We start from the raw sequence: 27740 nt of genomic DNA, 5'->3' as shown, positions 1-27740 counted from the left end.
CTGTGCGTGTCACTCCCTCGGCGGGGGAGGGGAAGCGCCGAGCAGGCGGCGGCGGTTCCTCCGCGAGCGGTGCGGTTGGGCCGGGCGGGCTAACGCTCGCAACCCCCCCGGCCGCCGCCCGGTCGCGGCCTGAGGCGCCGCCGGAGGCCCGGGGCGGGGCAGCCGCGCTGCCCAGCGGCGAGAGGCCCCGGCGCCGCCGGGCCTGGGCCCTCGCGTCCCGCGGGAGGCGGCCATGTCTACCGGCGAGGTGGAGCGGCTGTCGGCGGACCTCGGCGGGGCGGCCGGGGACGAGGAGGAGGAGTGGCTCTATGGCGGTACAGACCTTCCCGGACCCCCGTCCCCAGCCCACCTCCCCCGCTCCGCTCTGCCCCGCTGCGGCGGCGGCAGGGGCACGACGGGGGTGCTAGGCCGCGGCGTGCGCTGCCTCGCCCGCTCGGCCCGTGGCCGAACGCGGCCCGCACCTGCTCGCCGAGCTGCGCTGCCCGGCGGCCGTTTAAAAGGGTCCCCAGTCCCGCCACCCCCGCCGCTGCCGAGTCCCCTCCTCCTGGCCAGCCCCCCGGCGGCGCCGTCCCGGCCTGTGCGCGGCCCCCTCCCCGCCGTGGCGGCGGCTCCCTGGCCTCGCTGGTGTCTTGGGGCTTCGGAGGTTTCCTGGCCTCTGCCCTGACCGCGCAGGCCGAGGCGTGCTGGGCCTGGCGGCGGGAGGCCCCGCACGCGTGGCTGGAGCGGCCGATTCTGTCCCCAGTAGCCCCTGCCCGGGCTCCCAGCGTCGAAGTACTAAAGCAGCCTTAACCTTCTATGCATAAACTTCCTTTGCGACTTTAGGGACTTTCTTTGCCATCAAATAATAATAAAACCTGTGAACTGAAACCCTGCCTCTCTGGTGGACCTGGTAGTCCAGTACAGAGCACTGTGAGGGCTCAGGGGTTTGCTCAAATGGTTTCGCAATTGAAATGGTATGAAAATGTCTCAAACTGAAGAGTTGCCTCATAACCTGCAAGATATCTGTTGCAGTTTGTATTCAAGGGATTTTATTCTGAATCACTGTGTTTCTTTTTTCTTGTGGTAGATGAAAATGAAGCAGAGAGACCAGAGGAAGGAAAAGCTAGGTGAGTATCTTGACAACTGTTAAGTCCCGTAGTTTGGCTGCACACAAATTGTACTAATTACATTCTTCTTTGCAGCTGTTTGAAAGTCTGTAGTGATACTGTAAAATTTGGTTGCTGAGAGAACCCTCTAACACTAGTCTTTAAGTTTCAGAAGGCAAGCAGTCTGTTACAGTGCTGGATGCACAGGGGTTGTTTGTCGTAACAGTCACAACATTCATGTCACAAGTCGCAACAAGCAAAGCTTATATTGTCCAACTTAAACATATGCGTTAGATTTCCTGGAATTGCTATGCATAATCATTCTGTTTCATGGAACTAATTGTAATATTTGCATTCTAATTATGCATGCTCTTTGAGCCTCTGAGGGTCTTCAGTGGTCTTCAGGGGTCACTCTGCTGTGCCCTTTGGTTGAACTCTCTTTTTCAGCATGTGCAGTGTGGACTAACCTACTTGCAGGTTTTTTCTCCCTATGGTTATCTAGTCTTGGCCACAGCGTCTACTTGCTCATCCTTCAGATTGCACAGTTGAAACAAGTAAGAACCAAGCACAGCAGTATGACTGTATAAGGCGTAATGGAATTGCTCTCGTATAATTTACTTTTACAAGCCTGAGTTCACAGGCATGAACTGCGCCTGAACACATGCTGGTGTCTTTGAAAATTCCCTTAAGATAGTATGTTTGGTATACTAGAATGTCTTTGCTTTTCTGTGAAATAGTTTTACCTGTGAAATTGGGACATTTGAGTATGGAAGTTATTCAAAGTTTTAACTCTATGGACAGTTAAAGGGAAATGACACCAAGCTACAACACAGGAAGTTCCACCTCAACCTATGGAAGAACTTCTTTACTGTGAGGGTTACAGAGCACTGGAACAGGCTGCCCAGAGAGGTTGTGGAGTCTCCTTCTCTGGAGACTTTCAAGACCTGTCTGGAAATGTCCTTGTGTGATCTGCCCTAGGTGTTCCTGTTGCAGCAGGGGGATTGGACTCGATGATCTTCAGAGGTCCTTTCCAACCCCTATGATTCTATGACAGCAGTAGACCCTCACAAAATGCCAACAGTTTCTTTTTTTTTTCTGTAATCATTGTGCTTTAGTAATGGATCAGGATTTAATTTGTTCTAGATAACTTAGAAATTAAAAGTCAGTCTGTCTCCCAAGGAGTTTAAAATGCAGTTACAAAAGCAGGAATACAAGGAAGCAGTGGAAGATTACTACCTAGCTTGATGTGCAGGTTGCATAACACATCTGCTTAGGGTTTGGGATTTGGTTTTTTTTATTATTAAGAGAGTATTTGAAGGAAATTTATAAAAGGTTTGGAAAGTACGTGGGGAGCTGTATGAGAGAGTACAAAATTGCATTTTTGAAGATTTAGTTAAGTTGACGGAGACTGGTAGGAAGGACTGGCTGGAAGTGGAACTCAGTCCTTTGTACTGAAAGGATGAAGTCTCACAATTTATAAACTATGGAAATTGTTGATTGTCAAAATACATTAAACAAATAAGGGGGAGCCAATGCAAGAAAGTAATACGTTGTTACTTTCTATAAATGCTTCCAGTCAACAGAGATTTTTTCAATGAGAACTCTTGACTTTTCTAGGCTTTTGTGGACTTGTCTTTAAGCTTGCTCAGCTGCTGTTTTGCACTGATGTCAACTTTTGACAGGCACAGTGTGATATAGCAGAAATGACTTCCAGCACTTAACTGCATGCAATACTGTTCTGCAGCAGCTGCTAGATGCAATTTTTTGACTCTCATTAGTTCTTTTAGTATAAGCAACAGAGTTGTTACCTGTCACTTTTTCCATGTTACTTAAAAGTTTTATGGACTTCTATTGCATATGTCTTGAAGAATCTCTTTTTCCAGAACAAAGTATTCTAATTATTTATTTGTTCTTTATTTGGAAGCTATTCCATGTCAATTGATTCTTTGTGTTTAGTTACCTTTTCTTAACCTGGCACTTTCTGTCATCTATTGTGGTTGTTTAAGAAAATTATTTGCATGGCAACCAAAGTGATCTTTAGAAACAGGGATGTTTTACTTGTTTCTGTTCAGTAGTGTCTTGCTTGGCATTTGGCTGCTTCAATGCATAGTTATGGACTAAAAAGCGTAACAAGTGGTAGCTCATGCATCTTACAAGTTGTGTTTGGAACTCTGCAAGTATGGTGACAGTTTACCTGTTGAAAGTTTTGATCTCTGGCCTCTCAGCTTTCACATTCTTCATATATATAAAAACTGAGGTTTTATTCACGTTCTGTAGCTAGTCTTGTCATTTTACTGTGTGATGAAGTGAAATGATCAAGTTTGAATCCTGGGGCTGTGCCTGGGCTGTATTAATTTTTGGTGCAGTGCTCATGAGTGGGTGTTTTGCCAACAGAAGATGAGATGAAAATCATTCTACTCAATAAAAATTGGCAGTTGCTCACTCCATTTCAGAAATACCTTTTCAGCGAAAGAATATTGTTTCTAAATGGCTCCCTGCTTATTTTGCTATCAGTGGTGCAACATCCTAACAGTTAATGGAACTGTGGAAATTAAAATACTGCTACGTAAGAAACAGCAGTAAGAAAGTTCAGTGAGACAGCTTATTTGCATGGATTTGACAGTAGTTTTAAAATTGCTTACTGTTTTCTATCAACTGTTAAAATACAGTTGAATTCCTCATTGAATTGTAGCTATTCCATATGGTGGAAAAAAAATTCACAATGCAGATATGGGAATTTTGATTCAGTGCCAGATTACCTATGGGTACTTAAATGTTTTTTTTCCCATTAGGTCTTTGAAAAATGTCAGTCTGCTGAGAAAAAAACCCAGCACCAAAACCTATTCTCCCTTCACATATTATGAATATTTCACTTTGATTTGAGAAAAAGATCCAGGTGTAGTGCTTCATTACTTCCAACTAATTACAAACATCCAGTTAGTATGATTTATGATAGCTAAATATTGTCCTGCTAATAAAAAGTTATATTTGCCGTAATATTTTTTTATTAATGCAGAAGGTAGCTGGGGCTTTGGCCCCTCTTTGGGGTGATTTAGGGAGACTTTTTTATCATTAGCTGAAATGCATGAAATAATGTGTGCATAAATGCTTAATTTCATCTTTTCCTGTTTATCTTTGTTTAAGTGCTCCACCTCCACCTGGAAGTGAAGAAGAAGCTGCAGAAAATGGCGTTGTGAAAACGGTAGTTTTAAAAGTGTTTTTGAAACACTGCTTTAATTTATTTTGATTTATGGGGTATTTGCAATTTGGCTAGGACTTGTAATTTAGTTAATTGATGTATAAGTATATGCTTTTGCTTTTTATTTTTTTTCTGAAAGGGGTTTGACACAATCTGCAGAAACTGTAGAAATTACTAAGTTAGGAAATCCAATTTCCGGTTGCAGTCCACTTTTTCAATCCTAGTCACAGAAAATAAATTAGTAGTACTCAAGGGTATTTTTGGGGAAAGACGATGCTTCAAGACAAGTGTCTTTTCTCAAATACATCATTTTCAAAATAACACTCCTTATTTTCCTCACTGCTTGGAATATAAATCCTCTGATAATTTTATTTTTTTTAATGTGGTAAGCAATTGGCATTTGAGGAACTGTGTGAAAATATGAATCAAGACATTATTACAGGTGCCTTTCAGAGGCAACATGACACTTGTTTGGTGGTAGTCTTCAATGTTTAGTATGTCTTATAACTTCAGTGTTAGTAGGTTAAAGGAAAGGACCAAGAAATTAAATTTACATTTGAAATGTTGATAAAAGGCCTCAGTTTACTGTGAATGGAAACAGTTTAAATGAAAAAATTGTAATTTTGCTTCACTGGAATTTTTTACCTTGTTTCTTATGAGAATTATCTTAAGTGATACAGAAATCATTTAATGGTATTTGTGCAGGTTTATGGACTGGCTGCTCTCAAAAGTATATTTTTTTCACTAACATTTTATTTATGAAAGATAGTAAAACTTAATTCAAGTTGGGGGAACAAAACTTACATAAACTTTAAAAACTTACTCCACTTTTTTAAATTGAAAAGCTCTTTATTTCACATGTTAATACTGTAAGTGGGCAGTAGATTTAATACGTTAAGTAGAAGGAGAAGACAGTATGCTTTTTTGGACTTGCTAATTTTAAAAGATTTGTGAAAATTCTCATTGGTATAGTTTACTTGAACTGGCACATCTTTGTATTTTCCACCTCTATAAAGCCCGGCATTGTTAGGATATCATTTAAACACCTTTGTAAACTTGAGAACTTCATGGTGAAATGTGAACGTTAAGTGTCAGTTGAATAAGAAAAGGTTAATACTTCTGTGAGGAGGGAACTGTGAGCACTGGAACAGGCTGCCCAGAGAAGCTGTGGAGTCTCCTTCTCTAGAGACTTTCAAGACCCATCTGGATGCATTCCTGTGCAATCTGCCCTAAGTGTTCCTGCTGCAGCAAGGTGGGGGTTGGACTCTTACGATCTTCAGAGGTCCCTTCCAACCCCCATGATTGTATGAACTAAGAAATCAGTGTTTATAAGTGAAATTGGTTTTGGTTGCAAACGTACTTGCTCCAGTCAAAATGTTCTTTTCAATGCGTTTGTAATGGCGCTCTACTGTGTGGGTTGCTTGGTGTGTGAGAGTGTGGTGAGCTTGTGCGTTTCAGCACTGGGACATTGAAAGACTGTCTTCACGCTCTCATTTACAGAATACTTGTACTGACCTAGACTTCCACCACCCTCGTTATTAGACCCTTCGTTGTTATGTAAATTATATTATTGTTATATTGCAAGGATGAACTGCACTTCAACATCTTCTGTGCGGGTACTATTTTGCTAATTTACGTACCAGGCAAGGTCATAGATGGTGTAGTAGATGAGGGCTAGAGTTCAGCTGTTACTGGGTAACTGCAGTCTACCTGGGCAGACTTAACTTAGCTGCTCTGTGTTCAGCCTCTTGCGGAAGAATTCAACAAGTATGTGACTAAGGGTGATCTGATCGGTAAAATTCACTAGGATTTCACAAGGTTTTTGAAGAAGTTCCTCATCAAAGGATTGTAAGAAAATTAAGCATCTGTAGGATGAGTCCCGCATGGATAATTGATGTGTAAAGGAAAACAAAAGGCAGAAGTGAAGGTTTAATTTTCATAGTGAAGAAAGGTCCTCCAGTGGAGGATTCTCCGGAATGTTGTGCGTAAGCTGTGCTGTTTAATGTGTTTATAAATTACTTGGAAAAGGGGTAAGTTGTGAGATCACAAGTTTTCTGATGCTGGAAGGTTACTAAGGATAGTAAGAGCAAGCACTGTCTGAGGAGAACTGACTGGTCAATAAATGGTTATTGAGATTCTGTACAGAAAAAGAAGTGATGTTCATGGGAGGAAAAACAGGTTTTCAAGTAAAATTATGGTCTCTGAGCTAATTGTTACCACTAAGAAGGAGTGTACTGAGGTATGTAGAAAGATCCATCCACTTGACAGTTAGGTACTTGTCTGAAGTCTAAAAAGCAGTTAAACTTTGGGAAGTAGCAGGAGAGGAATAGAGAACAAAATGGAAGTTGTCATTATACCAGGAATTCATGGTTCTGTGGCACCCTGATTTCTGTGTGCTGTTCTGTTCCTCTCACATGGTGAAGGTTTTATTTCAACTGAAAAAAATTGAGAGGAGCAGCAAGAGGTAGCTTTCATACAAGGAATGACTGGGTAGGGAAGGACGTACCAGCCTGGAAGACAGGCATATGTAGGATATGATGGAGGCTAACAAAATCATGTATGTGGACTGTTAAGGATTGACTCACAGTCCCTTCCATGTGAGAACTGGGACTGTTAAATCAAAGTTGTATGAGCCAGGATGAAAACAAATAAAAGGTTAGCTCTTCATGAAGTAGATGGTGCTGTGGAACTCTTGCGAAATAGTGTCACTGCTGGGAGTTTATATGCGGCCAAGGGATGTCTGGGCAAGTACTTGAGATTGAATGCCAGGAAGCTAATCTTGTGTATCCAAGTTCTTTCCTGAGTGACATGATAAGAGTAGAACCGCTGTGTATGAGCTAGATAGAGGGAAGAGGGGTATTTATTAGATTATGGAAATTATTGTATGCTTTTTTAGGAAATGTCATATTTCAGAAACAAAGCATAGTATTTCAGATACTTCCAGCATTTCAGGAGGTGGGCCTTCTGAATTTCCTGTTAGTACCACTAATTTCTGATGTCTGGGAAAAGGAGAATGTCTTTTGAAGATTTCTAGAATGGATAGTTTTGTCTGGATTATTTTTCCATTGTAAAGGTAAGTACCTGCTTTTTGTCTAAGCAATGACTTTTTCTTTTGTAGAAGGTGGCAGAGGCTGAGGATGACAGTGATAGTGATAGTGATGATGATGAAGATGATGTTCAAGTCACCATAGGGGATATTAAAACAGGAGCTCCACAGTATGGGTAAGTTATTTGGAAGCATTAACTGGGGAAACTTTCAAGATTACGTTTTATTATTACTTCATTCTCTTTAATGCTTGTCATTGTCAATTTGTATGCATAGTTAGTCTCAATTTAGAGTTTTTTCAGCTCTTTAATGGTGTTTTAACTATATAGTGACTTGAAAACAAAAAACCGAAATTAATAAAATGGAAAAACTGCTATAAGAGTTAAATGTTGTTTTCAGATTTTAGAAATAATTGTATTAAGTTTGTGAAATAGAAAGTTGTTTTTTATGATGGAATAGCAATGTTACATAGCTTTTTTAGGGCTGTTATTGTGATCGTGATGATTTTATTGCAAATGGTAGAGATGTAAGAACAGGGAACCATTAGAAATAGTTGTCCTTAGTCCTGTTTGTATTGGATACAGCTCTGATTAGACCTCTATAGTTTCAGTTCATATTGGTGTTCTCAAATAAGGTTTTAATGTACTCAGGATGGAGCTGCCAGTCTCCAGGGGTTTCTCAAGGTCACGGTTTAGGCATTTGTAACACAGAGATTTTTTTTTTGCTACTAAATTTTCCCCATATTCCTTCTTCTCTTAGTTAAGGGCTTGTTTTTTGCGGAACACTTTTAAAGAGTGTTAATTTTACCCCAAGTTTCAAATTGCTATTTTTCATTACATGGAAGTTTTCTGAGGGAAGTGGTTTGTTTGTCTTGGCAATCAGTGTGTTTTTATGCCTATTAAAACCAGAGTTACTAGGATGTAATTTCTTCATAGAATTGCAGGTAGGTCTGACTCATGTACTATTGTGTTCTTAACATTAGAATGCAGATGATTTACTCATTTTTTGAAACAAAATATTTTTAAACCTTCAGTATTTCATATCCTAAACTAACTCCAAATCAATGTAATATAAAAAATAGCAATTCTTTCAGTTATTTATTTGTCTGTCTATTTATTGTTAGGTTATTTATTTGTCTACTTGCCCTACGGGTGCAGTTTAGGCAGTGACCTCAAATTTTGTGAGACTAAAGCAAAACTTGATTTATATTCTCAGTGAATTTGCTGATGCTCTTTCCATGAATATAGAAAACAGTGAGCAGGTGATTCTATATCTAACTAGAATGGAAACTTTTATGTAGAAATGGTTGTTTTTTGAAAAAACTTTTTTTCTGGGCAAATTGCAGAGGAGGTTCATGGAAGGGCAGTAATCTAAAATAAACTCAACATTGCCATTTTTTAACTTCAGTAAACAAGTTCCTCTTATAGGAACTAAATTATTTTTCATGTTGTAGTCAACTACTGTTTCAAAAAATTTCAGACTTATTTGACAGAGTCTTGCACAAATGCAGCATGGCAGATCAGAAGGTTAAGTGTTTTGTGTCACTTTTATACTGGTGTAGCACTTGACTTAAAACTAAACTCCATGGAAGTGGTATTGTAACCTATACACTGCCTTCAATTATATGTTGATCTCATTTTGTAAATGGGTCGATACCATCTGTGAGGGTAATCTACGCTGCACGCAAATGGTAGTGAAAGCTAGCTCTTAATGTTTCAAATGAACAATACTGTAATTCCTAAGGGGGTTAAATCAGTACAATATATAGGTTTTTTTAGTGCGTTTTTATGGAGAACTCTAAAGTATTTTAGAAAGTGAAATGTTCCACACTTTTCTGCTGTTAACAAGCATAAGAGATTACTAGAAGTACATTGAAACAGATGGCCTTTCAGTTGTTGTAGAGAAATGCTTGTGTTTTCCACTTCTGTACAGGTACAGGTTAAATGGAATAATTATGAAAAGAGAAAAGGATCTGTCTAAACCCTTTTTTTATTATTTTGTTTTTACTTTGATCCCCAAAATGTCTGTATCCCTAAATGAATTGCATTTTTCCTTTCTCTCTTCTTCTGGTTCTGTCCATTCTTGTTTCTATCAAGGTCTTTATCCTTTCAACTCAGGAAGAGTGACTGGGACTTGCTTCACAACTGTTTATTAGTTGGAGAAGTTGCTACTGAGCATAGAAAGGTACACTCTCTTCCTCCTAGGCTGATCTCTTTACTTTTACAGTGTTTCCAGCTTGGAAAGCTAGAGATTCAGGATGACGATTGAGCCTGGGTCCAGTTTGTTTCTGGATCTAGCTAACTCTTGTTTTGTGTTTTCTTCTGTTTTAAGAGTTTCCTCTGTCTAATTCAGTTTTGTTAATTTCTTTAAGTTACGGAGCAGCACCTGTGAATCTCAATATTAAGACAGGAGGACGAGCTCATGGATCTTCTGGTGAGAAAATTTACACAGTACTGTTAGTAAAAATGCAACAAAAAAGTTTTTATTATTTTGGATGAAGGAAATAATTTTCACTTCCAAAATTTCTTGATAAATTTAAATCTGACTTTCTACCTTAAGTATGTTAAAACTGTTTAAGCTTTATTTGGTAAAGACAGAAGGCTCTAGCTGTCTAACTTGTTCTTCACAGGTGCAAAAGTTAAAGGGGTGGATCTAGATGCTCCAGGGAGTATTAATGGTGTGCCACTTCTGGAAGTAGATTTAGATTCTTTTGAAGATAAACCTTGGAGAAAGCCAGGTAATACTCTCATTTTTGTTAACTGAAATGGACGTATTCAGCCTGTTATTTTCATGATGATTCCCATTTGCCACATGTAGATGTTATGCACTATATAGAGAGAAGAAACTGTACAATTTTACTTGGAAAAAGCAGCTAAGTTACTTTTCTCTTTTGTGGTGTGCCACAAAGTATGTGGATATGCCATGTTTCTTAGTATACGTCCCACATATATGTCAGCAAAAGGAGACTGTGGGACATGCCCTTTATTTTTTTTTTTTTAATACGTGTGTATCCTGAACTCTCCTTGGAAATCTATATTTCTGTGGAAATTACTACCATTGGTCTGTGCCATAGGACAGAAGATAAAGCAGAATGGAAAACATTTGTAGCAGGTTTGACAGTGTGGGATGGTGAAATGTAGCTGTTTGTGCTTGTTTTGTGTATTGCTTGGGCTACGCAAAGAGTGTCTACAAAATGGAGAAGTCTAACATTTTGATGTTTGGACTGTTAGCTATTTTAAATACGTTGTCTGGTCTCTTTTCTCACAATAAAAATACTTGGTGGCATCAAATGAAACTAGGAGTCAAAACAAAATGAGGAGTCATATGCAGACCAAGCAAAAGGGAGTGGTATGTTGCTGAATATATAGCAAACCTGTCAATCTTACATTAATCCTATTGTAAATATACAGGTATATGAGATAAAGTTATCTTATATTCTCTGTCTACTCTTGATCCTTAAGATAGGATACTAGGTAAGATACTCTTTCTGACTAAATTTTAATGTTTTAATAGTCTTAGCCCTGAATACTCAGTGTTTACTCATGTAAGACTGTATTGTACATTTCAGTCCTATGTTTTAAATCAGTACCTTTTGATGTTTTAAGTAGAGGTGTATGTATGTTAAGTGAAGAAAAGGTAAACCTTGTAATGTTCTAAAGATCTACACTTTTCTGTTCGAAGGGGCTGATCTCTCTGATTATTTCAACTATGGATTTAATGAAGATACCTGGAAAGCCTACTGTGAAAAACAAAAGAGAATACGAATGGGTCTTGAAATTTTACCAGTTACCTCAACCACAAATAAAATTACGGTAATTAGTGCAACTTCTGTGGTACTCTGTGCTTTTTTTTCCTGTAAAGCTGCTTGTGTGTTGTAAGTTTGTTCTGCCTAGTTCAGTGGGTTTGTTAGAGTTTGCACTTGACTCCCCACCCGTAGCCTAGAGTGTTCCTGTGTTGCTTCACTGGCAATTTGTGTGGATGGTGTGACAGACTAGCTACAGCTAGATTGCATCTGTACCATTATTCAGATTGTGGCCCATCACTTTAAGAGTTGTATGATATCTTAATGGGCAATGTGTTATTTAACTTAGGCTGAAGACAAAGCTATGGAAGTAAGACCAAGTGCAGAGATTCTCGATGGCAGATACCATCTCTTTAAGGTGAATTTTAGTACACTTTATTGGTCGCTCTCATTTTTGTTGGGTATTGCTTCCCATGCTGCCACAGGCTGATAGAAGAAAAACTGCAATGGACATAGCCATTATTTCTGGCTCTCCTCTTACATCAGTGACTTGCTGCATATTTCACAAAATGCTGATTAAAAAGCATTACTTTGTCACCCTTCTGCAAGCACGTGAGTTAGTGGTTTGGTGAACTAACAGATTTCCCAGTGAAACTAATTTTTCTTCATGTGATGGTTTATTTTAGTTGTAGTGCATTTGTTTATGCAGGTTAAAGAATTTGTGCAGATGTTCTGGGGAAGCTTTTATAGATGAGGGCATGTTTATTTTTCCTGTGGCCTTGTAGTTCTTACTGTGTTTTGTAACACTTACTCTTGTCAACTCTGAGAAGTAAAAATCAATCTTCCATATTTTTGTGTTGTCCTTTTGTGCTTAAATGGCAATACATGAAGTTATATATAATATTTTTTCTTTTGGAAACACTGATTTTCAGAGAGCAGAAAAGTCTTATGACAGGATTTATCTTAAGGATTGAACATTCTTTTTTTTGTTTCTCATTTCCTCTTTCATTTGATACTAAAATTGAAATTAAAATACAAAGGTTATTTTGCTTATTTTGAATATGCAGTCATTTTTGTTCTTCAAGTCTCATTAAACTGACTTGGGACTGTTGCTTTCTTCTGTATACTCCTGTGACAGAAGTGTCAATTGCAGAAGTATTTGGAGGGGTTTTTTTTCTCCTCATATGCTACTTGAAGGTATTCAGTAATTTTGACTTAATCTTAGCAAGAATAGCTGAGAAGCTCCCTGGGTTTTTTTCCTTTCTCAGATATAATAATAGTGTTTTGGAATGTGCAGATGGTGGGCAATGGGAGTTACTCTTTGCAGTTGACTATATGTCCAAACTTACCTGAACTGTTGGCGTGACATTTTTCAGATAAATACTTAAACGAAACCTATTCAATATGTTGTGTTTTTTATTTTTCGTATCTCTGGAGGCTAAAGTTAAATTCCATTTTTAATGAATCTTAACTATTTTTGTGCTTTTTTGTGGGTTTAGGAACTACTAAGCTTTTGCAGAATCTTTTTCTGCAAAAGCTTAGTATTTGTCTACAAGAAGTGCAGAGATCACAGCTGATATGATGATGTTAACATGAGTGACCTAGCTATGCAGAGTGATGTAGCTGTGGGGTTGGTATAGAGGGAGTGTCTTGAAAAACTGACTTGGTGCAGGTTTGTCTTTAATGCAGGTTTTGCTTTCATCTGTAACGTGCTGCTGAAGTCAAACTATACTTAAAGTATTTGCACCAAAGGTCTGGCATAGCTTTAGTGATGTGTCTCTGGAATGTTGCAATACTTCAAAAACATACTGCAGTTTCTGAAGTATTCAATCTGCACTAATGAAAAAACTTTTAAGGTTTGCATCAACCAGAGTATGAGGTGACTTCTTTGATGACTTGGAAATTAAGTGTTACTAGATCTCATGGTCAGTAAAACAGATGAAGAATCCACTCAGTTACTTGTCTCACAGTTTGTTGTTGGGTAGCAGACTTGTTAGATATCTCTGTCATTCAAGATTTATATTTTTTTAAAAGAATTTACTTATTTTCAAATTTAAGATGTTACTCTGTGAATAATACAGGAAGTTCTACATGAAAATTAGTTTGTTCTGTTAATGTCCCAACCCAATGCTTGGAAAATAAATACTGAAGCTGTCTAATCTTCTGTAGTAATTTGTTCTCTGGCTAATTGCTTCTTATTTATATATTAAACGCAGTAATTAAGTAATATATCCTTATAAAATACAGAATTTTGCTAGTTGTGCAAAGGTGACTTTTTTTTAAAACCTGATTAAAATTTGAGGTTTTTTTGTGTTGGCTATATTCTATGTTGAGTGTTGGGGCTACTACACTTCTGAGGTTAAACTAATAATGCAATATTATTTTGAAGGTACAGCAGGGCAGAACTGGAAATTTGGAGAAAGAGTTGGCAGTACATTCGACCAAAGCTGATTTCACATCTCCTCCTGCCTTATTCAAATCAGGAATTCCAGCAAACAGGTCAGTTAGACAGCTGCAACTCAAGACTAAAAAAAACTTTTTTATACTGTTACTTCTATGTATTCAAAGTTCATTATTTTGTAGGAAGAAAAGGAAACCATGTTTCTGTAATAGGTAGAAATGCCGGGGAGGGTGATCCCTTTTAGCCTTCAGTCGCCATTACACATGAATGCTGTGCTACCTTCTTGGCTATTTGGGAAAGAGGAAGTAGAAGGAAAGGGGAGAAAAAAACAAAAAGCAAGGCATCTGTAGAAATCCAGGTGTTGGTGTGTGACACCATGTTTTTTGTGTAGAACTAGGCCAATAAAATATTTCTAGTTACTTTCTCTGGGTGTTAGCTGATGAACCTTTTCAGTTAAACAAGATGGAATCTGGCAGCTATGACTTCAACAACTGGAAGGATTGTTGGAACCCAGTCGCTTTCCTGCACGATAGCTGTAGCTTCTCCATATTTGAATGTTTTACTATCCTTTCTTTGGTATGAGAGAAATTACTTCCTTACTAGGATTTTTCCCCCTCAGCCTCAGGCCTTTTTAAGTTCTGCCCTTTATACATAAGCTGCTGTTTGATACCTGGCACGTGGCCTAGCATGAATCCATGCTTTTGCTTTACTTTAGTTACTAAGTGATCCTGTTGAGTTTTGGTTTTGTGCACATTGAAAGCCATGGTATTATAAATGTTGGTAAGAGAAAGAGAGCAGGTTGTAGGCTTTTGCCATCAACAGTAAAGATTAGCATCTATGACTTGTCTTTAGTGCTCTGTCTATACATACTTGACTAATTCAGAGACACAGTTGTTCAATTATTCCATCCTTCAAGAGTCAGTTCAATACCCAGATATATTTCTTTTTCGTGGAAAAAATAAATCTGGCTTGATACTTTTACTGGCGTGTTTCTGTCACTTCTATTGTATTCCCCCTAGTAGCCTAAATTCTCTGAGCTATCAGAGAAGATACTTCTCTGGTTTTAGTAGATTTTAGTTCCATTCCCCCCATTTTTCTTTATCTAAGAAGTAGTAAAAGTCTTCCAAACTCTGTACCAACCCTGTAATTATTTTTATTCTTTTTTACTTTTGTGGATTGCATCTGACATGATATTCTTTTAACAAAGTTCTGAAAATTGAATGCATGGTTCACAGGGTAAGGATTCCAAATCTGTATCTAGTACAGGTTATGTTAAAGGATTTCAATTCTTTAGCCATCCCATTGGTGGACAGAGAATTTCTAAAACATTTCCAAAAGTAGTTATTGTCTGGAATATAAAAACGTAGTTGAGCTTAAGGTTGTAGAAAAAATGTATTGGGTAAATTCTGTGATTCTGTGAAGTTCCTATTTGTTGTAGGAAAGCTCACTACAATAAAGCCATAGGCTTGCGTGATGTAGGCTTCATAAGTAAATCTTTGTTGTATGCTCTAGCTAGGATAAATCTAACAGATATTTTTATACCATATTTTTATGTTACACTTCTTCCTGCCTGATGTTAGCAATCCCAAGTTTAAATGACCATTTTTAAAGGCTTAAAGTGGTTGTAAATCAGAGCTTTCCTGAGAAACTTACTACATGGCCATTTCTAATTTTCCCTTCCTGACGGTTGGGAAACCCATGAATCTTTTAAGAATTAGAAGCCAGTAAGTGAAGTTGGTTTGTTGGGTAGATAAAGATGGTACAAAATGGTACATTTCCAGTTGTATCACTTGTGAATTCCAGTGGTTAAAACAGGTTGGTTTATAAACCAGTAGTGTGAATACTGTAGTTGTAAGTTGTTAAAATCTTAAAACTGACTTACTCAATCTTTAATACCTGCTCTTCTTGATATATTAGCTTAAAATAATACCTTGTGTAAAGAAAGAAATGTTTCTACCGAGTGGTCAAAAGAGATTTTTGAAAGAAAATTGTGTGCTCAGTAGTCTGAGAGTAGCTCAGTGAATGAATACATCTCAATTGTATGGATTATATGTACTTCTACTCAAATTACTTCTCTAGAATGCAGCTACTATTTTCTGTATATAAAAACCTGTATTACTGATTTCTTTATAACCAATTCTTTATGGAATTGGACTTTTTTTTTTTAATTATATATGCAGACATTTTTTGGCAATCCAACTCTTTGAAATTTTAAAATAATTTCCTCTGTGCCATGAGGCATTTGCCATAGCTTTGTTGTGAAATTGCTGGAAGCATTTCTCATGTAGCAGTAAAACTTGTCTCAGCTTCTAGCAGTAGTCAATGAATTTGATGAAAGTGAGAGAAAACTGATGCAACTGGATATAGCAGCATTTCTTTGGGTTTATTGGTCAGGAGCTGAGCGTGAGAGGAATAGGAACTCAAAGAGCAGAAAAGACAGAGACACAAGAAAGGCAGACCTAAGCAATTTATCTCACCAGACACAGCACCTCTGCTCAATCACAGGCAAACAACACCTCCAGAAAAACTAGTTAAGGCATCAGAAAATGGCAGGAACAATATAGAAGGGACAAAGCACCCAAATTAAGATAAGGGGAAAAAAATTAAAATCAGGGCCTGATCCTAATTTAACATTTTATTTCCCTATTTGCTAGTCAGGCTTCAACATTGCTTCATGGATTATTTTACACATAAATACTGCAGCACATATCTATCTTTGATGGGAAGTCTGAGGACAGTGAGTTTTGCATTTTTTCTTTAGTTTTGTAAGCAAAAAAATTATTTATTTTAAAATATTTTTACCTTTTTAGTTTGAGTAGAGTATTTGTATACGATTGCAGTTGAACTCCAAGGAAAAAATATAATCTCTGAGGTCTAACAAGCTGCAAGCATATTGCTTATTGCCAATATGAAGTTTGTAGTTTACAAAGGAGAAACAGAGTTACTGCTCACCAGCAAATAAAAATTGCTACTTCACTGGAATTGCACCCTAAGTGTTTAATTGAAAGAAAAATTCAATGCTTGTTCATACAGTGTGTCTGTGTGAGAAATTTTATTTGAATTTGTAAACAATTACAGTCTTAATCATAGTTGAGCTATTAGTTGTTTAGAAATTATACCAGAGCTTCTTGTGATTCTGTGATATTTAGGGCTGTTGAATAGCATGAAGTCTTATGTAAACCTGTGGGAGGAGTTAGAACATAAGGAAAATGATTTAGTAAATGCAAACAATATTTGTTTGTTCTCTAGAGGTAGTTAATTAAAGATTTGTTGTCTGCACAGTCACAAGGTGAAAACCTGAAGGAATCTCTTTTAAGCATAATACTTTTAAGAACAGGAGGAGGATTTGACATATTTCAAACCTGTGTTAACCACCCAGGTCATAGAGATACCTTTTTGCAGATCAGTGCTTTTCCTTCTGTCATTTTTCAGTGACTCTGAGATAGTATTTCTTTAGTAGTAGAGAAATAATCAGAGGTTTCATTTACAAGCTGGATGCAAAAACCGGTATTCTCTCATTCCAGTAACATCAAGAATAGCTCTCCATCACAATACTTTCTTCTGTCAGAAGCTCTTAGTTTTTTAACCTCTATTTATGCTTTTTTGGGTTGCTACTAAAGAGTACATTATATCTAAGCACATTTTTCCTTCAGAGAAATTAGTTTGTCAATGTGATGGGCTATTTATCAGCTTTCTTTGTTCTTGGGCCAGTCTATAAACAGAGTTTTTAAGAAAACTGATTTGGGGTATGTCAGTGCTGTGAAAAAATACAGGTTTCTCTTGTTTCATGAACTACCCTTGCAAGACTGAATGATGAAAACTAGATACTATCTTTAAAAAAAAAAAAATGTTTATTTTGTGTATCAATAATTTCTGATTAAGTTTGTTTTATATCAATCAGCTATAAGGTAAGCTCTGCAAAGTTGAGGCCATCCTTAAGAGCAGGAAAATAACGTGAGAGAAGGAACACAAAAACATATTAAATACAGTTTTTAAAGTAGTCTGTAGTTTTTAGACTAGACTATAAGTCTGTTGAATAAATGTGGCATCCAGGGTCCATGTGCCCAAAATCCAGGTAGTTTTCTATATTACTTGTGGTTGTGATAAGTGATTTCTGAAGCCTTGCATTTATAAAACAAATAATTTCTGAAACTGTGAATTTGGAAACTAATTTGCTTTGTCTTTTTTTAAATCTTTTCCCCCTTATCTCTCTGTAGAACCTAAATAAACTCAGCTTGCCAAATGAGGCTGAGGTATCTTTCTGAGTTAAATCTCTGTGGAGAGTGGTATTCATAGTGGGAATAGCTAGTAAATAATTCTGTAATTAGAGTGAAATCACTGACTGAGTTGTTGGAACGTTCCTTTTGTTGGAATGTTCCTTTCAAGCTATACTTTGTGTGAACTCTGCTGTGGGTTCATGTGCATCCCACAAGCATGGATTGCCTTTTTATATTTGAGTGTATCCATTGAGAAAGCATCTGTATTCCAGGTGCCCTGATCATGTAAGGGACAAAACCAAACCTTTTGTTTTCTTTGCAGACAGCACCGAGACAGAATTCTAGTAATGCCTACTTAACATCTTGTCAGTAAGCTAGATAGTAGCTGGGGAGTCTTTGAATTTCCCCATATGCCAACCTGCTATGACCTAACCAAGATCCAAGGCTTCAGATTTGTCCCTTTTACAGTACTGCTGAACTGTTATATTCCGAACACCTCAGATGCCTTTCTTGCCTATCAAATTATGTTTCTGATAGTGGTGTCATCTGCTCCTCCGTTTGTAACAGAACTTAGGTTTTCTCTTATGGAATCTTAGAACTATTCAGGTTGGAAAAGACCCTTGGGATTACAGAGTCCAACCATCATCCCTACTCTACAGAGTTCTTCCCTAAACCATACCCACCAACACCACATCCAAACAACCCCTAAACACATCCAGGGATGGTGACTCAACCACCTCCCTGAGCAGCCTATTCCAGTGTCTAACCACTCTTTCTGTGAAAAAAAATTTCCTAATGTCCAGTCTAAACCTCCCCTGTTGCAGCTTGAAGCCATTCCCTCTTGTTCTGTTGCTAGTTACCTGTGAAGAGACCAGCACCAACCTCTCTACAACCTGACCTTTCAGGTAGTTGAAGAGACTGATGAGGTCTCCTCTCAGCCTCCTCTTTTTCAAACTAAACATTCCCAGCTCCTTCAAGTGTTCTTCATAAGATTTATTCTCTAGGCCCTTCACCAGCTTCGTTTCCCTCCTCTGTAGTTGCTCCAGCACCTCGATACCTCTCTTGAATTGAGGTGCCCAAAACTGGACACAATACTCCAGGTGTGGCCTCAGCAGTGCTGAGGACGGGGACAATCACCTCTCTGCTTCACTGGTCACACAATTTCTAATACAAGCCAGGATGTCATTGGCTTTCTTGGCCACCTGGGCACACTGCTGGCTCATATTCAGCCGCTTGTGAATAAGAACTCCCAGGTCCTTTTCTGCCAGACACTTTCCAGCCACACTTCCCCAAGCCTGTAGCATTGCCTGGGGTTGTTGTGGCCTAAGTGCAGGACCTGGCACTTGGTCTTGCTGAAGCCCAGACCATTAACCTTAGCCCAATGATCTAATCTATCCAAGTCTCTCTGTAGAGCCTCCCTATTCTCATGCAGATCAACACTCCAGCCTAGCTTGGTGTCATCTGCAGACTTACTGATAATACACTCTATGTCCTCAACACTGAGCCCTGAGGAACACCACTTGTGACTGGCCACCAGCTGGGTTTGACTCCATTGACCACCACTCTTTGGGCCCGACTGTCCAGCCAGTGCTTGATCCAACAGATCGTGTGCTCATCCAGGCCATGAGCAGCCAGGTTTTTTTATGAGACTTCTATGGGGAACTGTGTCAAATGCTTTTTGGAGATCCAGATAGACAATATCCACAGCCTTTCCCTCATCCAATAGTCGGGTCATCAGGTTATAAAAGGAGATCAGGTTCATCAGGCAGGACGTGCCTTTCACAAACCCATGCTGACTGGGCCTGACCCCTGGTTATCCTCTATATGTCTTCTAATAACACTCAAGATGATCTGCTCCATGACCTTCCCTAGTACCAAGGTCAGACTGACAGGTCTATAGTTTCCCAGATCCTCCTTTCTGCCTTTCTTGTAGATGGGTGTTACATTGCTACCCTCCAGTCCATTGGGACCTCCCCAGTTATCCAGGACTTCAGGTAAATAATGGAAAGTGGCCTGGTGATCACATCTGCCAACTTTCAGCACCCTTGGATGTAGCCCATCCGGTACCATAGACTTGTGTGTGTCTAAGTGGTGTAGCAGGTCTCTGACCACTTCCTCTTTGATTATGATGACCTCATTCTGCATCCCCTCCCAGTTCATGTGGCTGTGTATATCCAGGGAACAGCTAGTTTCACTGCTAAAGACTGAGGCAAAGTAGGTGTTGAGCACCTCAGCCTTTTCCTCATCCTTTGTTACTAAGATTCCCTTTGCATCCAATAAAGGATGGAGATTTTCCCTAATCCTCCTTTTGCTGTTAATGAACTTATAGAAACATTTTTTATTATCCCTAACAGCTGTAGCTAGTTTGAGCTCTAGCTGAGAGTCTCTCCTCATTTTTGCCCTGCATAGGTTCACTTCATCTTTATAGACTTCATAAGTGACCTGTCCCCTCTTCCAAATGCCATAGACTCTCCTTTTGTTCCTAAGGTCCAGCCAAAGGTCCCTATTTAGCCAGGCTGGTCTCCTACCCCACTTACTGTTTTTTGGCACACAGGGACAGCCTGCTCCTGTGCCTTTAAAACTTCTTTCTTGAAGCATGTCCAGCCTTCCTGGACTCCTTTATCCTTCAAGGCAGCCTCCCAAGGGACTTTGTCAATCAGTCTTCTGAGCAGGTCAAAGTTTGCCCTCTGGAAGTCTAAGGTGGCAGTTTTACTAACCCCTCTCCTTGTTTCTCCAAGGATCAGAAACTCAATCATCTCATGTTCACTGTGCCCTAAATGGCCTCCAACTTTTACTTCCCCCACAAGATCTTCCCCGTTCACCAGAAGCAGGTCCAGGAGGGCACCCTCCCTGGTCGACTCGCTTATCAGCTATGTGAGGAAGTTACCTTCCACACATTCCAGGAACCTCTTGGAATGTTCCCTCTCTGCTGTGTTGTATTCCCAGCAGATGTCTGGGAGGTTAAAGTCCCGCACAAGAACAACAGCAAGTGACTGGGAGATTCTCCCAACTGCTTATAGAAAGCTGTATCCACCTCACTGCTTTGTTCAATTTCAAGCTCATTTAGTGGAGTACTTAATGAAATCATTATTGCAGTCTTGGAAATACAGAATTTGTAAAATTCAAGACATGATGGTAGATTCATAAGCTCATCTGTCATTACAAAAATTAAATCTCTTGGCAGCTGTTGGGAAGAATAATGGATGTACCACTATAAAGCATTATTAAAAAATAATTATAAAGCACCATCTCAGTGAGAATGAGCGAACATAGGTCTACTTTTCAGACTCTAGAAAAATTAAATGGAAGCCTATTACAGTAAAGTTGATGCCTAGGAACCAGCTGGTAGTCTAGACTTGGTTCCTTTGGTAATGGAGTGTTATATGTGGGCTGCTTCCAAAGCCAAATTTGGTATTATTGTAGTGTGGTTGGTGCACATATTACTTTAATGCCCAATACTCTTTCATTGGTGTCTATTGCCTGTGTTTTCAATGCTGATACCAAAAGTTGCTGGCAGTGTGCAAACAGTGCAAGAGAGAAAGAGTTGATTTGAAGTGCATCACTCCCAAGTGAAAGCCCTGTGCAACAGTGGAGCAAGCCAAGCAGGGGGAGGACCTGAGGAAGGACTTCTGGCTGTAGAAGAGTCATCTATCATACACAAGAACTAAAGCTACATAAAATGAGTTTTCTAGGATGAGTTTTTAGATAATTGAGAGAAGATACCACCGCAGAGGTGAGCCAGTGTCTGAGAACTCTGTGACCAAATGAACAGTCAGTGTGAAGGCTGAGACAAAGTTTTGGTTTTACAAAAATTCACTTCTTTTTTTTTTTTTTAATTGGTAGTGAAACAGTTGATTTAGCAATTGTTTTAATACCTATGTTTCCAATTTAGTTACTGAAAGCAAAATAATAATAATCTAAGCAGTGCTGGAATACCATGCAAGACCACTGAGGAGGGTAAGGAAAGCAGGTGTTGATTATTTCAAGATTGAGACCGGAACAATCTGACTTTTAGGATGAGATGTTAGCAGATCAGAGAATTTCTTAAACTGGTTTTACCCTTGGCTCCTGTGTAATATACACTGGTTTGTTTGCAGATGTGTTCTCAGGACTCTTGTACCATTGGATGGGTTTTTTTTCCTCTGAAGTGTTGCACTTAATAGATTGCTTTAAAATCCAGGAGGAAGCTCTAACCCAGATACTGAAAAGCTCAGAGGACAGGCATTTGGATCATCCTCAGTATGCAGTCAGCCAAGGAACTTCAGATAATCTCTGGGAGATCTAATTGATCCTTCATGCTCTGGTGTCTGCTGTGTCTTTTTGAGCTGCATTGGAATCTCGGTATTTGAGCAATATGGGAGAGTCCTGCAGAACTTGGAGCCTATAATCTCAACTTTGACCTGTTCTCCCTGCTATATGTGTTAATGGGGTTAGTAGTGCACTAGATACAAAAAATACAAGAATTTGTCTTCTAAAACTGGAGGTTTTTGTTTTTCTTTTTAGGGATTTATTTTCTGAAATTTCCTGGAAGTTTTTTCCCAGATTTACTTCATTATGTATCGTGCTATTGGCAAATAATTGTCAGCTTTTTAACTGTGTTTTCCATTATTGATGTGCCACAGATGTACCATAGTTATTTCATCTGTTAGCAATGTAATTTTGTCCCTCATTTTGTGATGAAGTAGACCTAAATGAATCCTGCTTTTTAACCTCTCTTAGAAGTTAACTGTAGTCGGCAAAGCAGGCAGATTTTGTTCTACTTGTGCAAGAATAATAGAGTTATACATTCTCTATAAAGCTATGTTTCTGGGTTTTGTTTGGTTTGGGCTACAGACAGGGAAGTCCACTGTTGGAATTAGTGCCGTGTTCAAAATGGTGATTCCCCATTTTCACAGATACTAGGCTTTTGTAGGTGACATTCAGATCCTTGTCATTATTTTCTGGTCTGGTGCCTAGAGTCCTTCTTTACTGTCACTGTATTCCCATGTGGTTGATTTACTACAGGATTTGAAAAAATGGTTATGCTTTTAATTTTAGTGTTTATATCCAATGGAATGCCATCTTGTCTTTACCCTCAGTGTAGCATTTTTAATCTTTGAAACATTTAGAAGTTGCAGTTGACAGCTTTGTGGCCGGAATAGCAGATGTCTTTGGGGGCTTAAAGATACCTTTCTTAACAGTATGTGAATATGCACATGGGAGTTAAGAATTTTATAGTAGGAGCAAATTAAGTCTAACAGGCAAAAGCCTAACAGGTTGACTGGTTGGAAACTGCAGATACATTTGTGTAGACTCAGTTGTGGACTGGAATAGCTTGTTCATAGTGACCTGAAATTACCAAAAATCACTGAAGATTTAAATCCTAGGTTGTATTTTTCTAAATAAGATGCATTTCTTCCAATGATTCATGAATATTTAATAATCATACCATCGAGAAAGAGATCTTGGAATTGTTGCTGCCTCCCAGAATGTTAGTTTGGTTTCCAGTGTTAAGCAAAACAAGAAAATGGAATGATCGTCATCACTAGCAGTGGGGAACACACTGGGGAAGGTCATCATGGTAGTATGTAAAGCAGTGAGAGCTAAATTGAGAGCTGAATATTATCTGTGTTTCTGTTTATGTCAGACAAGCAAAAATATAGTAGAGGTAGGCAGGGTCCATAAAAAGATGAAATAAATAATGAAAGTTGTAGAGCACTTCTATATGAAGAGCGTTGTGGACTAGTTCAGTTTGGGGAAGAGACAGCTAAGAATAGATACAATAGAGGTACCACAAATATTATGCTGCCAGAGAACAGGGATTTTGTTTTGTTTTTTAACACAAGGACTGTAGAGCACCAAATACAATTGTCAGGCAAAAAAAAAGCTGAAATAGATTTCATCACTGGAGATCAAAAGTTAAATGGTGTTCGTAAGAGATTGTGCATATGCAAGTTAATCAGGGACTGTTAAACAGAGTTGCATGAGAAGAAGTCCTTTAATTTTTGATTGGCAGAAACTGGGAGGGAAAGAACATGTCACTTATTATCTTTCTCAAAAATCCATTACTAACTACTTCTAAGGTAGGTGTTCTGAGTGTACATTATGTTCTGATGTTCCCTGATAGGGCTGTGAGAGAGGCTGGGGTGGGTCTTGTACTGGTTTGTTGCCCATTTCTCTAAAGAAGGTGAACATTAACTATGCAAACATTTTAGAGCTGTTTGAGAAAGAGACATTTTGCATTTGTAAAACTGAGGAAGAGAAATACGAATGGCTAGTCTAACAGTCTGTTGAGTTTCATGCAAGGTTTAATTGTAAGAGTTAGTGTATACTAGCTTTATATACTTTCTGTTTGATATAAAGAGATGTGCTTCAATATTGAGAGTAAGCATGGTAAGATTTGCTTTATGTTTATTTCTACCTCCTAACTTCCCTTCATTTAGTTGTCCATGGAATCCTCCAGTATGGTTTTTTTCAGTTTAGAAATTATTTCTAATGATTAGTTTGTAGAAGATGTTTGTAGAAGTTCTGTTTAGTGTATTTTTTTTCTGAGGCTTTTTGTGCTCTCACTGTATTATTCCTTTTTTTTTTCTTCTTCTTCTTCTTCTTTTCTCAGTAGCAGAAGTGTGAATTTATTGTGTTGTAGGGGATGGAAGGAGAAAGTGAAGCTTCAGCCTTCGCCCTACAGGAGTCTTTATTTCTACACTGTTTAGTTCTAGACACTTGTATAGTTTAGTAAAATTACTGTGTTTAATGTTCTTCAGAACAATCTTTATATAGAAGAAGGATCTTTCTGCACTTAGAGTGAGAGAAGTCTGTAACATGTTATTTTTTTTTTCTTTTTTCCCCTTTTCTAATTCTGCTTGTTGATTCTGGTTTGTCCTGTGATGCAGGCGATTATCTGGTGCAATAGATGTGATAGGACAGACCATCACTATCAGCAGGGTGGAAGGACGACGGCGTGCTAATGAAAACAGCAACATACAGGTTTTATACTGCAGTTTTGCACACTATCTTTGACTAAAACACATTTTTGCTTTTCCCATAGTTTGTGGTTGAAACTTTTTTAAAGTGTATGAACGAGTAATATAGAAGTAGCTTTAAGTTCAGCAAGAAAGTTGTGGCACTTAATTTAAATATATAAAGATTAAATATTTGGTATGTCTTAAAAGATTAATGTTTTGGTATATTTCTTACTGAATGGAAGTGAGCAATATTGCATACTTACAATCCAGGAGACAGCATTGACTGCTAGATCTGCATGGGATAGCTTTGTGTTTACTAAGTGACAAAGATAAATTTTTAAACTGACTGTCCATTTACCTGTGCTCCTGCCAGACACCCATGCTGAAAAACTCTTTGTATGCAATTCAAGAGATGCATTGTTTTTAAAATTACTTGTGAAGGAATAAATAATTGGTAGGTTTTTTTTTTTCTTAATTATATTATATTATTTTGCCATAAATTGTAAGGTTAATCTTTATGAGCCTGGATTATCTTAAGATAACAACTAAAAGCATTAAGATTGAATACACTTCTCTCCTGACATGTCTGTAGAGAAGAATTAAGGTTGCTTGGTGCCCTAGCTACCTCTCCATGCCAACTTAGGTTAAGGTTAAACTGTGAAAATAATAATAGATTGTAGTGCTTCTGTTGAAAACACTGCCACATGTTTTTCAGTTGATCTCTCAGTGTTAAAATAAATTAAAGTCTTGTTTTTTTTCTACACGTTTCATGTTGATTTTTAAAATCTTTTCCTTTACATGTATAAATTTAAGATGGAGTTTTGGGCCATATTCAGATGGCTTATATTCCCTTTCACATCTTACATTTGCTTTTCCATAGTGGCTGCTCTTAGACCTTTAGAGGTATTTGGCAAACAGGGAACACTGAATGTAGGGATGCAGGTAGAACTTAAACCATCTGAATATGGCTCTTTAGGTGCATAAGTAATACTTTCCTGTTGTAGTAACTGAAAAGAGAGGAAACCTATCTTCTACCCTTTTGACATAGCAATTGTAACTATAGTTTGATATTTTACAGGTTCTTTCAGAACGATCTAATCCTGAAGTAGACAATTTTACCAAGCCACCTCCATTTTTCCCTCCAGGAGCTCCACCTACCCACCTTCCACCACCTCCTTTCCTCCCACCCCCTCCAACTGTTAGTACTGCTCCACCTCTGATTCCCCCACCAGGTAAATATCCTGCACTACCTAGTATGTGATAAATAAGAGATGCATTACCATCAAACATTTGATGGTAATTAATTAAAAACTATGCATTTCATGCACATTTGTCCATATGTGCAGAATTCCAGAATTTTGTGTAGTAGTAAGACTCAGTGTTGGATCCTGTGTCCTTGAAAATGTTTGTAATGCAAAGCTATTTTCTGTAATTCAGCTATTGTTAATGCTATTGAGAGGTACTTGGTAACCAACCATTCTACAAACTTTTCAACTAGAAGCATGGCATACCCTGACTTTGTGTCAGAAGTTGGATTCTCTGATGTCTAAGGTCAGAGCAACAACAGAAGGTTTAATTCCCCTTTCTCCTCAAAGTATATATGAATTCCCAGAAGTCTGATAATTGCATTTGAGACATATCCTTCCTTTCACTCAGAGTTCTGACTAGCACCTGATGTTGTTATTCCGCATCCTTTGACTGTGAATCTTGAAGGAGATGTTAAATCTGGTTTGAAATTTACCAGTATTTACTGAATATTTACTGATAGTTGATACTTATGGAAATGTACTGGGGGAGTGTAATGGGCATTGCACAAATATTGCAGTTTCTGTGAGCATTGTCATTTCAATGAATTAGGTTCAAAAGGACTTACCAAGGAACTAACAATGGTCAGTGAGAAATGAAAATAGATGGAGAAATTTTGGGGAGTTTTTGAGTAGGGAAGTGAAGGATTTGTTTCTAGAAGAGACTGATTTAAGATTTTCCTTATTTTCTCCTTTTGTTCCTTGCATTCTTCTGCTTGACTTGTTCTGAAATTATGTTATGCTGAAAAATTTCTTGGCTGTTCTTTTTGTGTAGGGAGTCTTTAAAGTTTTACTGTTAATGCTCTTAGGTGTAAGCAAGGAAGTAATATTATTTCTGTGCAGCAACTTTGTGTGGGATTTTATAGGGTTTAAATCCTCATAGAAGAGGTTGCTTCCTTCAGTTGCTGCTGCTGATTTTCAGCTATTACCTCCTGCTGCCTGGTAAGCTCTGGCTTTCATCAGTGACTGTCATACACAAGATTGTACAACCTAGAAAACAGAAGAGAAGAGACTTAAAATAATTCTGTGCCCTTTTCCAAGATTTTGTGCATAAATATACAAATTAGGGTGTCTGAAGAGAGAATATGCTGTGTTGTTTCCTTACTGCAGGGACAGAAAGGAGAGGAACATGACACTAATGCTAACTGCAGTTTTAAGCTGCACTAAAACCTCTCTGATAAAATAATATAGGTAAGGAATTGCAAATTTTAGAAAGCAATTGTTTTAATTGTAATTGTGGTACAGAAAAGGTGATCTAAGTTGTGTATTATTAAAAGCATGAGAGTAACCTCCATAGACAGCACAAACACAGGTGCAGGGATGCCATATAGGTGTACTGGACTGTTCTTATGAAACCCCTCACCTGCTGAGCTTTTAAAGGTGAAAGAAATCCATGTGTTACAGATTTAGCACACACATTTGGCTTTAGTCTTGTGGTTTACAGACAGGTTTATGACATACACTTGTTCAGAAGGTCTCCTTCAGCATCCTTCCGTGCTTCAAGTAGATTTGAAAATAACGATTAGGAGCTGTGGATTTGGTTTATTCAGGCCTGTGTTTTAATTGTGCTGTTGCCAGCTCTTTATCTTCAAAGCTATTCCTAAAATAGAATCTGCCATCCCTCTTAGGTTCAATGGAGGAGGAAAAAAACTACTCTTACCCAATATTAAAACAGGAATACTTGCCAGAAAATTTAAGTATTCCAAATATAAAACATCCTCCAAAAGCCCCTTTGAAAAAGGATCTTGCTTTGAAGTTAGATCTCTTGTTCTGAATTCATTCACTCTTGTGATTCAGATCTT

The 27740-nt window shown here is 38.4% G+C and overlaps 1 protein-coding gene across 3 annotated transcripts in view; it reads left to right on the top strand.

The window, feature by feature from the left end:
• FIP1L1 (factor interacting with PAPOLA and CPSF1) overlaps positions 1 to 27740 on the top strand; it is a 42828-nt gene continuing 15088 nt past the window's right edge. The window contains exons 1-11 of one of the 3 annotated variants that reach the window (XM_051619684.1): positions 1 to 314; positions 1067 to 1106; positions 4230 to 4287; positions 7403 to 7506; positions 9702 to 9763; positions 9960 to 10067; positions 11012 to 11142; positions 11422 to 11490; positions 13462 to 13571; positions 24563 to 24656; positions 25713 to 25866. In XM_051619684.1, coding sequence (XP_051475644.1) covers positions 233 to 314; positions 1067 to 1106; positions 4230 to 4287; positions 7403 to 7506; positions 9702 to 9763; positions 9960 to 10067; positions 11012 to 11142; positions 11422 to 11490; positions 13462 to 13571; positions 24563 to 24656; positions 25713 to 25866 — 1012 coding nt within the window. In that variant the 5' untranslated portion in view covers positions 1 to 232. The remainder of the gene's footprint in view (positions 315 to 1066; positions 1107 to 4229; positions 4288 to 7402; positions 7507 to 9701; positions 9764 to 9959; positions 10068 to 11011; positions 11143 to 11421; positions 11491 to 13461; positions 13572 to 24562; positions 24657 to 25712; positions 25867 to 27740) is intronic. The other 2 variants (XM_051619683.1, XM_051619685.1) reach the window with 2 other exon arrangements.

Source organism: Apus apus, chromosome 4 (assembly GCF_020740795.1).
Source record: "Apus apus isolate bApuApu2 chromosome 4, bApuApu2.pri.cur, whole genome shotgun sequence".
Taxonomy (NCBI): Eukaryota; Metazoa; Chordata; class Aves; order Apodiformes; family Apodidae; genus Apus; species Apus apus.
The sequence above is the reverse complement of the archived record's forward strand: the minus strand, read 5'-3'. Positions and strand labels throughout refer to the sequence as shown.